This window comes from Trachemys scripta, chromosome 5 (genome assembly GCF_013100865.1).
Source record: "Trachemys scripta elegans isolate TJP31775 chromosome 5, CAS_Tse_1.0, whole genome shotgun sequence".
NCBI classification, from domain to species: Eukaryota; Metazoa; Chordata; order Testudines; family Emydidae; genus Trachemys; species Trachemys scripta.
In genome coordinates, this window is record NC_048302.1 from 52,196,884 (window position 1) to 52,209,879 (window position 12,996).

Here is a 12,996-nt window from a genome sequence, read left to right on the forward strand (position 1 = left end):
AGTTCCTATGTGATGTTCAGGGCCTGCTCCAGGCACCAGCGGAGGAAGCACGTGCTTGGGATGGCACATGCTAAGGGATGGCATTCCGTCCATTCTTGGGGCGGCACAGTCCGAGCAGGTTCGGGTGGCTTTTTTTTGGCTTGGGGCAGCAAAAATGGTAGAGCTGGCTCTGGTGATGTTGAACAAGTCACTCAAAGGAAAATGTTCATAGCTGGCCACTAACTGGGCATTCCTCATTCTCTGGGTACTGAGTGTAAGACACCTGGGGCTAGTGACAATGCAAACACTATGGGATCATGTAATTAAAGATTCTATCATAATGCATACGCACAAGGGGCTGAATTAAAGTAGCATGGGTAAATTTAAATCTGGCATTTCCTAATTTTTGAGTGCTTGACTTCGCAACTGTTATGTTCTTTTAACACACACATATATACACACGTACACACTACATATTGATATACAGCACTTCACATCACAGGTTTCTGAAGACACTACAATAAACGAAGAATGAAGCTGAAAAGGTTAGTAGCATCATTGGAACTTGGAGTCATGTAGAACATTAGTCACATTGGTTTCCTGTATTATATTATCCCAACTGTGCATTCAGTTTTTAATCCTCACATTCCCTATTATTACCATTCTACAGACCAGGAAAAACAGACAGAGATGTTTTGTGAATTGCTGGAAGCCACAGAGTTTTAGTGGATGAGACAGGATTAAAAAATGCAGCTATTTGTGGCTCCATCCTGTGCTCTAACAAACCAGACCTCAGTGCTGTGCTGTGTTGTGTTGTGTGTGGTTGAAAAATATCAAGATTTTAACATGAAAAATTGTTTATTTACATTCAATTCACATAAAAAATAATTTGTCCTCCTTATTTATTTTTTGGGGTAAGAATTTGGCATTTAATACAGTTTTGCGGGGGGGGGGGGGGGGATAGCTCAACTGTTCAGATTGTTTTAGCACTTGGCAGCTTGAATTCAGCAGTTATGGAACAGCTTATCATATAGTGGTGGGCTTAGCATAAATGGAGATTCAGCCAACTGGCATAAAATATTGGTTTAAACATTGTAAAAAATCATTTGTGTTTTTTATCCTTTTGGGACAATAAATTCTACAATACTTTGTGCAGAGTTCTTATAGGATCAAATTCTTGCTATGTCATTTAGGGGGTCGGTTGGTGCTCTAAAATAATAGTAATGACATTGTCACCATCATTTATTTTTACATTCCTATTGATGATATGGGCTTAATGCTTTACAGACCAAAAACAACAACAAAATAGAACTTATAATTTTTAAGGACTTTTAGTGATGTAGCACCCAGAGTTGTGCAACAGTTGGCAGGATTACTTCAGAGTTGAACAAACATTTTCTTAGATTTTGTTCTGGCTGTGTTTGACAGTGGAGCTTCATTAACACCAACGTGTTTCACCCCTTTTTGCCGGAAAATTAAAGGGAGGTGTGAATTTCGCAGTTTTACAAAATAATAAATTGGCCGCAGCTGCCTCAAAGTCGGGCCCAAGCTGGCTCGAGCAATTTGTGAACCTGGGCAGAGAGTCCAGGCTGGGTGAAGCTGGGCACCTTCCCCGTGACTTCATTGCAAAACTGCTCCACCAGCACCTGAGTACTCACCCAGCCCCAAGCAATGGACAAGGGCACGTGCGACTTTCCCCAGCTCCGCCCACACGCTCTTCCCACCTCACGGCTCCTCCCCCTCGCTTCTACCCCGCCCAACCTCTGTCCCCTGTGATTGGGCAGCGCAGCGGCAATGACGCCGCACGCATAGGCAGGATGGCGCGTGCGCGTTGCTAGGTCCCTGTGGCCTTCTCACTCTTACTTCCTGCCTGCACCGCTCTGCTTCCGGGTCAGCGCGGAGAGTCTATGTTTCTCGTCAGGGCCTCCGAGCCGGGGAGCCCGACACCGGCCGCTGGGCCGATGCTGAGCAGCCGCCGGGCGCGGGGGGCAGGAGGGAGCGGCTGCCCCGGGGCTTAGGGAGGGATCTGGGGAGCGGGCGGCCCCGGGTGCGGTCTGGGCCCGGTAGATGCGGCCCCGGCGCCCGCCATGGACAAGATCCTGGAGGGGCTGGTGAGCTCGTCGCACCCGCTGCCGGTGAAGCGGGTGATCGTGCGGCGGGTGGTGGAGTCGGCGGAGACGCCGTTGAGCCAGGCCCAGTGCCGGGCCATGTTCGCGCTCAGCACCCGGCTCATCCTGCAGGGGCCCGACCCCTTCCAGCGGCAGGTGGGGCGGCAGGTGCTGGAGGCCTACGCCCGCTTCCACCGCGACGAGTTCGAGGCCTTCTTCAATTGCGGCCTGGTGTTGGGGCTGCTGCAGCGCGGCTACGGGGGGCTGGGCAGCCGCGACCCCGCCATCCTGGACTACGTCCAGGCCGGGCTGCGCCTCATCATCAGCTGCCCCTCAGTGCTGGAGCTCTTCGCCCTGCTGCAGGTAGAGGCGCTGCGGATGGTGTGTGAGCGGCCCGCGCCCCCGCTCTGCGCCCGCCTGTGCCAGCTGCTGGGCGACTTCCCGCAGTGCCTGCCCCGCGGCCGGAAGCTTTCGCTCGCCTTCTGCCAACAGCTGGTGCGTAGCATGGCCCACTTCCAGAGCCAGGGCAGTCGGGAGCCCGAGCTGCGCCTCTATGTTTCCCAGGTCACCCAGGTCAGCGGCCTCCTGCGCAGCATCTGGAAGGCGGAGCCCGACACCCTATTGCCCTCCCTGCAAGAGCTCTTCGCCGTCATCTCCTCCACAGGTGAGAGCTGTGCTGTGGGGGAGGATTGGGGAATGGGCACAGTACGAAACTGGAATGGGTATTGCAAGCCCCAACGCACAATCTGTTTGCCCAGTGCTGGCACCATAGGTTTTGCCTGGTGCTGCCGTGGCAGGCCTCAGATACCCGGTATTGCCAACCTTAAATGTTCAGTAATCATGAGTCAGGCTCACCAAAAATCACGAGTGGCTTTAAAATCATGAGATTATGTAAAAATAATAGATTTGGTGTTCTTTTTATTTGCCTTCTGCTTTTTGAGCCTTTAGGGTGTACTGGGGTCACATTTTGAAGCTTTCTCCTTAGCAGTGAGGACTAGAAACTTACTTTTTCTTTAAGAATGAAGGCAGAAATCATCACACATCTCCTTGACTCCAGGAGCGGGGGCTTTAAGGAAAATAATTATCATGATTCATGACAAAATCATGAGTTGGCAATGCTGGATACCACTGTAATGGTCCCACTTATTAAAATGAAGAGATTGCCCATATAAAGTGGTCTGCCCTAGAATAATGGAGTCTGTAGGGTGGGTGGTCATAGCAAAGGTGGGGGAGAAATAAGAGGATCCCTTATGAAGTGACCAGTAGAATGAATGTGGAGAAACAGTGATGTGTTCACATGTGCCTGTGTTTGGGATTTGGTCACTTACTGAGGCTGAGCTCACGCTCATCCTCTCGTATCCAGATGACAGCCTCTAATGTAAAAAGTTTGTGCTTAATCTGTCCAAAATTTTAAAAGGAAACTTATTTTCCCTAGCACACGTACACCCTCTTATAAATGTAACATTACTATGGTCAATATGGCTTGGTGTATTGTGGTTTTGTTTTTTTATACTATGGGTAAAAGTTAATTGTTAATTGTAATGTTTTTCAGCAAAGTGACTTAACTTTTAACAATCTGTTACCTCTCATAGGTCAGTTTAGGATGGAAAGTGTTAATACTCATCTCAAGATATGCCTTCAATCCCAGTTTAGCTGAAGGTTTCTGATAGCTAAGATCATAAAGCTGTTCAAAGCATTGTGCGACTGCTCATCAGAAAGCTTGACACACACAAAGTATTATACATACATACATAAAGCCATATATTAGTGGGTGAAGTTCAATGACTTGTGTTATGCAGGAGATCAAACTAGAGGATCATAATGGTCTCCTCTGTCCTTAAAATCTATAAACTTAATGTAATACTTTTTTAATGAGCTTGCATATTGGCTCACATGCAGAGGTTGTGTTTGCAATTGAAAGTTCTAGAACCTTGATAATTAAGAGTGGGTTTTTTTTCTGCAGAAATTGGTGTGGCCAACAGAGAAGTGGTGATACGACATATTGCAGAGTACCAGCTAAACCTGACTCTTAACTATTAACACCCAGTTCAACAAATCCTCATTTAAACTAGTTCTGTGGCTTATTCTTGGATTCAAGAGCATGATTCAGTTGTCTTAGCCTATCAAAATAAATTAGGCCTTTAATGATGTGTTGAGCAACATGTCACTTTCCTGCACATATCTGTCAAGCAAATGAATAAATATTCTCACAGGGTCAGTGTTTCCTCCACTCAAACATTAGTTTCAATTTGATTTTTATCTTGGTACATGCTGAAATAACTTGTGCAGGGCATGGCAGCAATTTTAACAGTTTACAGAAACACTTATCTAGGATAGGAGTAAAAGATAGCTGTCTCTGTGTTTTTGTTTCTTACAAGATGTCATGTTCAACTATTATAGATACTTCATTTGAGCCTTCTGTTGCACTGGCAAGCCTTGTGCAGCATATCCCATTACAGATGATTACAGTACTCATCCGGAGCCTTACCACAGATCCAAATGTAAAAGATGCAAGTATGACTCAAGCTCTCTGCAGGTACTGTTTCTCATTGGAAAGGGGGATAAGCCTTTTTCTAATTCATGCCTTTTATAAAGTTATTTGCCACGTAAATTCCATAAAAATCTAAACTGAAAATCTAAGAATCTTATGTTGCACTACCTGGAACTTTAAATGAATTTGTAGTTCTAATGCCACAAATATGACACTATCAAGTTTTCAGTGAAATGTTGTTGCCTTATTCACTAATGTGGCCTGATCATACTTCGCCATGGCAAAATCAAGAGGAGGGTAAAATGTCAGCTGGAAATTATGAGAGGAAGCTTGCTGTGCTCCTTTTAGGCCTTGGCTACACTTGCAGCTGTACAGAGCTGTGAGGTAAACCTGTCTTCGTACAGCTGAGTAGGGAAAAGCGCTGCAGTCTGTCCACACTGAGAGCTGCCAGTGCAGTGGTGGGGCCACACTTGTAACATTTGCAGCTGTGTTGGGAGCAGTGCATTATGGGTAGCTATCCCAGCATTCATGTGGCTGCAACGTGCTTTTCAAAACGGGGGGCGTGGATTGTGACAGGGAGTGGGGGAGGGGGTGGAGAGTGCTTTTCGGAGCATGTCAGCTCTCTATTTTGCAAGTTCCGAACTCCCGGCCCCCTGCTCATTCATTTACTCACTCAAAGCAAGCTGCAAACTGTTTGCTTTTCTCTGCGGTTCGAGCTTTGAAACCGGCACTTCTGCATTCCTGCAGCCCGTCACAACAATGGATAGGATTGGCCACTTGACAAGGTGGTAGTACAGCGCTGCAAGCGTTTACACTCACACCCGTGAGTCGTAGCCACTCCGCTGCAGCTGTTATTCCTCTCGGAGATGTGGAGTACCTGCAGCGGTGTACCCAGGGAGATACAGCGCTGCAAGTTCCCTGCCAGTGTTTACGGGGAGTGAGTTACAGCGCTGGGGGAGGCTTTACAGCGCTGTAACTTGCAAGTGTAGCCAAGGCCATAGATTTGGGGGAAAGAAGCTAAACCTGTAAACCTCACAGGACACAGGCCTCATTTTCATGGATTCAGCCTCTTTTAGGCCTTGGCTACGCTGGCAATTCACAGCACTGCACTTGCTGCGCTCAGGGGTGTGAAAAAACACCCCCCCGCGAGTGCAGCACTGTAAAGCGCCAGTGTAATCAGCGCCTGCAGCGCTGCATGCTCGCTCGCAGCACTGCAAGCTATTCCCCTTGGAGAGGTGGAGTACTTGCAGCGCTGCGAGAGGGCTCTCGCAGCGCTGGCGGCGCGATTACACTGGCGCTTCATAGCACTGCCGCGGCAGCGCTGTGAATCCGCGAGTGTAGCCAAGGCCTTAGATGCATTGCTGCTTTCTCTTTCCCATTCCCATCTGTATCCTGTCCTCTTTTGAGGAGGACAGACAGTTTGGAGGATGAGTTAATGACTTCCACTGTGATATCCTGTTGAAAATTCATGAAGATTTAAAGTGGGCTGCTCCTGGCTTCATCTTCTTCAAGTCTCCAAATACTGTGCAGCTGGAGTTGACTGGGTATTGTAGCAATGGAGGTAGGAAAGAAGGAAGGATGTCATGAATCATTTGCCCACCAGGTTTCTTGTCACCAGTTTAAGCATTGGGGATCCTCAGGACTATAAATGTCAACATGCCATATTACTGAATTGCAGACTTGGTTAGTAGTTACAGAAATGTAAATGGTGATCTAGAAAACTGCCAGTACTAGGGAAGGGTTTCTTTAGCTCTTGTAAGAAAATAGTCCTCTGAATGTGTTCTTTCACAAGGTCTAACCCGGCAGCTCTTGTTATTGAGGGTGAATAGACTAGAAAGACACTGAATTATGGGCATGTCTAAAATCCTTCATATTTTAGCTATGAGAGAACTAATGTGAAGTGCTGAAGTTTTTCTGAAAACACTTGTATTTGATACTTATCTTCATTGTAATTATTTTCAGTCCTTCTGGTTTGGCTGTATCTTTAACCATAAATTCAGTTGAGTACTATTTAGAGGAATCTGATTAATATGGCTTAATTGGTTTCTTCAGTGTGAAGAAATTAGATTTCAGGGATTGATTTATTTTAGTTTGGGTACTTAGATTTCATGTGAGATATATACACATACACATAAAATTTTTACTCTACTTCTTGGGAGCCAGTGTGCTGATTTCCGGTTTTTAAAAGAACCTGACTACACTTCTGCTGTGCTTGTAAAAGCAAGTTTCTTTCAAATAAAAAGAATGTGTCCAATCTAAAACTGAAAGCTAGGAAATTCAGAGTTAAAATAAAAAGCTTCTTTAGGAGCACTAATAGTTTGCCAACAATGTGCTAGAGATTGCATATTATGCCTAGGTATTACATCTGTTAGGATCACCTGTTGTTTGAGCAATGCTTGCAATGTTTGAACACAATGTGATGGTATAGTAATACATTGAGAATTGTCTTTGTATATTTCTACTTGTGGAATAGGCACTACTGAGCTCTGATAAACTAAGAAGCAGTACCTGTCAGGGTTGCACAAGCACTCTCTTAAAGTACCAAATGTTCATGCTGTTAAAGGGCTGCCTAAGTTAATTCCTTTAGGTGATTAGCTGTATATCTAGACACTTTGTCAAGAGACTTCTAAGCCTGCTCCTCCGTCCCCCTTCTGCTGCTGCTTTTTCTGTAGTCTCCTTTCTCCCTTCTGTTCCTCTCCCTTGTTACCCCCAACCAGTACTGGCTTCTCTTCCTCTTCCACACCTTTAGCCAGCATTTGATATCTTCTCTGACTTTAAAAGGGGAAGAGGTGTAGTGACTGATCTAGAGAAATCTTCTCCTGAATATCAGAATGCTATTGGAAAGTCCTCAGCATCTAAAGACAGTGTTGCTGCCTCATTTTTTATCACTATCATATAATGTAGAGTTCTGTGAATGTTTGGGACACATAGCAGAATCGTTAGAGCTGGAGATTAGTAATGTAGGAGAAGTGTCATAATTTCTATGGCATCAAAGAAGCAAAGAATAAAGGGGAAATTACTCTCCTGTTGAGGATTACTAGACCTATCCCAGGACATGTAGCTGCACCCAGCATCCGCTCCAGTGTGCTCAAAGAAGGCTGAGTGCCTGTATCCAGTACCTCAGCAAGGGGTCTAGCACTGTTTTAACCTCCCCATCTATGGATCCTTGGCTACAGAGAAGATCAAGGGCTCTAAACATGACAATGCCTTCCCTGTGGGAAAGGATGTGGAAAAAATTGAATTTTGCGGGATTCTGCTACTATGGGGACTTGTCACCAACTTCTAAGCAGTGATGGTTTGGTACCAGTTTTGGGGCTGAATGCCTCTGTTTTTATGCTGTCAGCCTGGTGTGAATAAAAAAAATTGTGAATGGTACTGTTGCAGAGGGAAATATGGTGTCCAAATCTGCTTTCTGTGCATGCTATGATACTTATGACCCCCTGCATGGACAGTGTTGTTCTTGGCTGAAGCCTTCTGGGTTCACAATGGAGGCATAGAACTGGATTGAAGGATTTCTCCTCTGAAGCAGGGTGTATTTGTGGGGGGAGATCTGTTCATCTTAAAAGCAAGACCAGATCCTTAGGGTCTTGAAAATGAGATACCAGATCCACTGAGGGGCTGCTGAGGCTCACTCATCTTGGTCAGAGGAAGAGTAACATTACATCTTTGTTTTTGATACCAGACATACCTATCCTCTCCTGGCATCTATCTCCTTAGGTGGGTGGGGGTGTGAACCTTAACAGAACAGGTTAAATAGCTTAAAATTGGTCCTAACATCTGTCTTCGTCTACCAGGCCTCAGCTTTGACATTTGCCTGGGAGTCTACTAGGGCAAGTCTGCACTGCCTACTTTCAAGGAGGCTTTTTTATTTAAGTAGCATGGAGGAAGCCTGTCACAAAAAATGTGAATATATAGAGACAGCTCTGAACTATATTTACTGATGAGCAATATCATTAATGTGGTAATGCTGATGGAGTTTTTTATTTTAAAGAAAACTTAAGTCTGGTCTACACTAGAAAATTAGGTCAGTTTAACTACATCACTCTGGGGTGTTAAAAATCCACCCCAAGTGATGTAATTAATTCAACCTAACTCCTAGCATAGATAGTGCTAGGTCAATGAAAGAATTCTTTGCTGCTGTAGCATTTCTAGTGTAGACAAGCTCTTAGAGTGCTGTAGAGTAAGGTGTAGGTAGTAAGTTGTGCACCATACAAATACATAACCTCAGTATTGTCTGTCTTCTCAACTGCAGGCTGGAGAGCTGAAGCTCAGGTGTCCGGCTCTGTCATTTCTGTTCCCCACAGATAGCAAGCCCTCTAGGGAAAAGAGGGAAATCAGGAGCTGGGCAATATAGGCTTAAATCATCCTTTTTATCTGTAGTGCTTAAGAGCATATACTTTGCCCTTTCAGTGCATGTTTATCAACTTTATGAACAGCATATGGTGTGTGCTGCAGCCAGTTTTCAGGTGTTAAAGTATCTGAAGTAACTTCTGACACCTTGGACACTAAACTTCAGCCAAATTTGACTTTTTATTATTACTGTGTAAGCCCTTGGAAATGGCTTAGAAATTAAATGGTAGGTGGTGGTGTTTAAGGTCTGCTATAATTTGATCTTCATTTGTTGTTCTACAATTATAGTGCAGGATCTAGTTTTAGTTTTACAGCTGATCTAATATAGAATCATAAAATAGTAGGACTGGAAGGGACCTCAAGGGGTCATCTAATCCAGTCCCCTGCATGCATGGCAGGACTAAATATTGGCTAGACTATTCTTCACAGGTGTTTGTTTGGTCCTCTGTTGTAAAAAGTACTACTTCACTGGGTGTACTGTTGTTGAAAGTATGGGATATCTAGTCTAAAATTATTGCTTTGCTGTATGACTCCATTTCATGTGCACTAACAACTCTGCAGTGTTCGGTTTGCAAACTGGGAAAATATCTGTTAAATATTAAAATTACATTTTGAACCATACTTGATTTGTTTCTTTGTTAGTATTTGAAAGCTCATAGTATCTAGAGCAGGGGTAGCGTAAAGCCTTAACCACTGTACAGCACCCTATGTAAAATACATGCTGACTGGTTTGGAATACGTTGTCAAATGTAGATCTAATACAGAGGAAGCCTATGAAGTTAACCTGCTCGTTGACAGTGAATGATTACAACCGCAAAATTGCTTTTCATTGGGGGCCAAATCCATATTACAAGGAGTAGTCACCCATCTAAGAAAAATATTAGGAGAGAAGTGAGGCAGTGTGCCTTTAACATTCCCCTCTGCTCTTTCCACCACAACCTCCTCCCCCACCCCAACGTTTGTCATCTTCCATCTGGTCAGAGGGATGGGTGCTCAAGAGCAGTAGAAAAATGTATTTTTCTTTTAGGGACCATAGAGTAAGGTTTCTCAGAGTATAAAACCTGAATTTTAATCTTTCAGGAGGCAGTGCATTGTAATGATCCTAGACCATAGTTATTTTAATCAGTGTAGCTGTCCTCACCATGTTTTGTATCCTTACTTTCCAGTGAAAATAATCAATTCACAGTTCGTTTAGAAAAGATCTTGATTTAGAAAAACATACATTACTTACCTACTTTTTCATTACTCCGTTAATCTTTATCACACTACCCAGATGCTGCCAAACTCCTTTGCACATTTTTCTCTCCACTGTTTATATGACTGCATCTGGTAAGACCTATTAGCACACAGGCAACATATAGCTGACGTAAGGCTGCAACGTACACTGTTTTCTGTGGTAAAGTGTGCAGCCATTCTCAATTTTCCCATTCTTTCCCTACTTAGAGGGAGTCTGGTTTCCTGTAATTCAGAAGCACATGAGGTCACAAGGGCTGCCTATTAATTTAGAATCTTAATTCAACATGGGTGCAATTCGGGTGTGGTTTTAGGGTACATCTACACTTAGGGCAGTATGTAGAGTACTGACACTACACGCCCAGCTAGCGTGAGTATAAACAGCAGTGTAGAGAGTGAGCTTTGACGAGTGGAGTGTCCTACACACCAAAACCCCCAGGGTATATACTCTACTTGGGCTCTCTGTGTGCCCAAGCTGTGTCTCCCATGTCTACACTGCCATTTTTAGCAGTGTAATATCCTGCTGCTTCCCCCCCTTGCCCCGCGGGACCTTTCCCTGCAGTATGATGCTACCCACTACAGTGGCAAATATGGCACAGCCTGTTTTCCATTGCAGCATGTAGCTATGTGTATAATGCCTGAACTCTGTGTGCCACCATAAGTGTAGATGTAGCCTCAGTATTAAGTTGGAAGAGAATGGTTCCCCCAGTATAATCAATTTGCTTTCTTTTCTCTCTAAAAGAACTTCAACCACAAAGTGACTGAGATCATTATGCTAACAGGAATTTTTTTTTTTTTTTTTGCAAAAGCTGTGTTCATAATTAGATGTCAAATTTACAATTTAATGTGCATATTTTAAAAATGCATAGTTCCTCATGTAGTTAAATAGGGAGTTGATCTTGTCTTTTTTTTTAACCCTCAACTTGTGCCCCAACTTGCTTCATTTAGACCCTTGTGTAACTCGTGTGATTAAATAGGTAATATAAATGTATGTAGAATACCTGAGATCAGAAAAACAGTTGAAATATCCTTAATGTGTTTTTGTCCTTTTGCTTCACCATTCAGAATGATAGACTGGCTGTCCTGGCCCCTGGCTCAGCATGTGGAGACATGGGTGATTGCGTTGCTGAAAGGACTAGCTGCAGTCCAGAAATTCACTATTCTCATCGATGTTACTCTACTTAAGATAGAACTGGTATGTGGGATAATAATGCTGTGATGGGGATGTGTTTAATTTCTGTGCAGCTGCAGAGCATGCCTTGTGCCACAATATATTACGCCTTTATATCCAGTGTACTAGAGTATAAATGTCTCTTGGAGATGTTCGTTGTAGCATAGCAAACCTGTCTTATTCAAAATATTCTTTGTAAACCTGGAAGCTATTTCTGCTTATTTTAAGAGTCTTCATTTTTTTAGACTTGCTCAAGTAAATGTCTGTTTTGTTTTATTTAAGGTTTTTAATCGACTTTGGTTCCCGCTTGTGAGGCCTGGTGCTCTGGCTGTCCTTTCTCACATGTTGCTTAGTTTTCAGCATTCTCCAGAGGCTTTTCACTTGGTAAGTTATTAAATTGTGAGTGTCTTCAGCTGTTTTGTTAAAGTGGGCCACATGTAATATTTATGGTGTGGTTCTAAATGGAAATGACTGTAAAATTGGTGATTAGGGTTTCATGTTTATTTCAGTGCTTTTGGACAAAATTTATTCTGTTCACAAGTCAACAGGTTTTATATCTTCTGGCCCTGAAAACTCAATCTGATTCATGTAAGGTTTTTACTGCCATGTGCATAAAGAATCTGCAGGCCAAACTCTGTTCTTAGCTACTCTTTTGTCACCTTTTTCTTAAGTGGTATGACTGATTCAGGCAGAATTTGGACTCCAGTGATTGGTAAACGATGATGTTGAAGGAAGGGGGGGGGGGGAGAAAGTGCAGACTTTACTTCCAATTGTATCATCCTTGACTAACCATGGATAGCAGCCCCAGACTTAAAAAGTAGTAAAAATTCCCGTTTCCTAAAATGATTGAGATGTAGGATACATATAGGTGGAAAACGGAATAAGAATGACCATGCAAAAAAATAATACCCGTAAGATCATAGATATATTCATCGTTCAAAAAATAACATTTTAAAATATAGCCTAAAGATTAATCTTTTTTATTGCTAAAATGGTTACCTAAAATGTGGAGATGCTCCAGAATGCCTGCTTTTAAAGCTTCAAAACTTGAAACAAATGTGCATAAGAGGAGACTGAAGACTAAACAATACCGTTTAAAAATGTTGGGTGGGCTGGGATAGAATAGTGTGTATTTTTTCTGATGAGTATTTTCCAGCTATCTAATGCAGGGGTAGGCATCCTATGGCATGAGTGCCAAAGGCAGCATGTGAGCTGATTTTTCAGTGGCACTCACTGGCCAGATCCTGGCCACTGGTCTGGAGGGCTCTACGTTTTAATTTAATTTTAAATGAAGCGTCTTAAACATTTTAAAAACCTTATTTACTTTACATACAACAATATGTTTAGTTATATAGTATAGACTTATAGAAAGAGACCTTCTAAAAACGTTAAGATGTATATTACTGGCACGCGAAACCTTAAATTAGAGCAGTGGTTCCCAAACTGGGGTTTGTGAACCCCTGGGGGTTCACGAAATGTTACTGGGGGTTCTTGGGGGGAAAAAATTCCCTAATGGCAGAAAGAGTTGTCCCTAGGGACTCCGGGCAGCCTGGGGCCAGCAGCCCGGAGCCTCTGGACTTCCAAGAGCTAAGCAGCTCCAAGCAAGCATATTTCACACTGAGGAGATTTAAACTTCAAGAGTCCTTATAAGAAATGGAAAGGGA

General features: G+C 43.5%; 1 protein-coding gene across 1 annotated transcript in view; it reads left to right on the plus strand.

Moving 5' to 3' along the window:
• Positions 1-1,827: 1,827 nt before the first annotated feature.
• The window catches only part of USP38 (ubiquitin specific peptidase 38), a 28,931-nt gene continuing 17,762 nt past the window's right edge, over positions 1,828-12,996 (plus strand). Inside the window, exons 1-4 of the mRNA XM_034771557.1 lie at positions 1,828-2,751; positions 4,488-4,623; positions 11,227-11,356; positions 11,615-11,716. Coding sequence (XP_034627448.1) covers positions 2,067-2,751; positions 4,488-4,623; positions 11,227-11,356; positions 11,615-11,716 — 1,053 coding nt within the window. The 5' untranslated portion in view covers positions 1,828-2,066. The remainder of the gene's footprint in view (positions 2,752-4,487; positions 4,624-11,226; positions 11,357-11,614; positions 11,717-12,996) is intronic.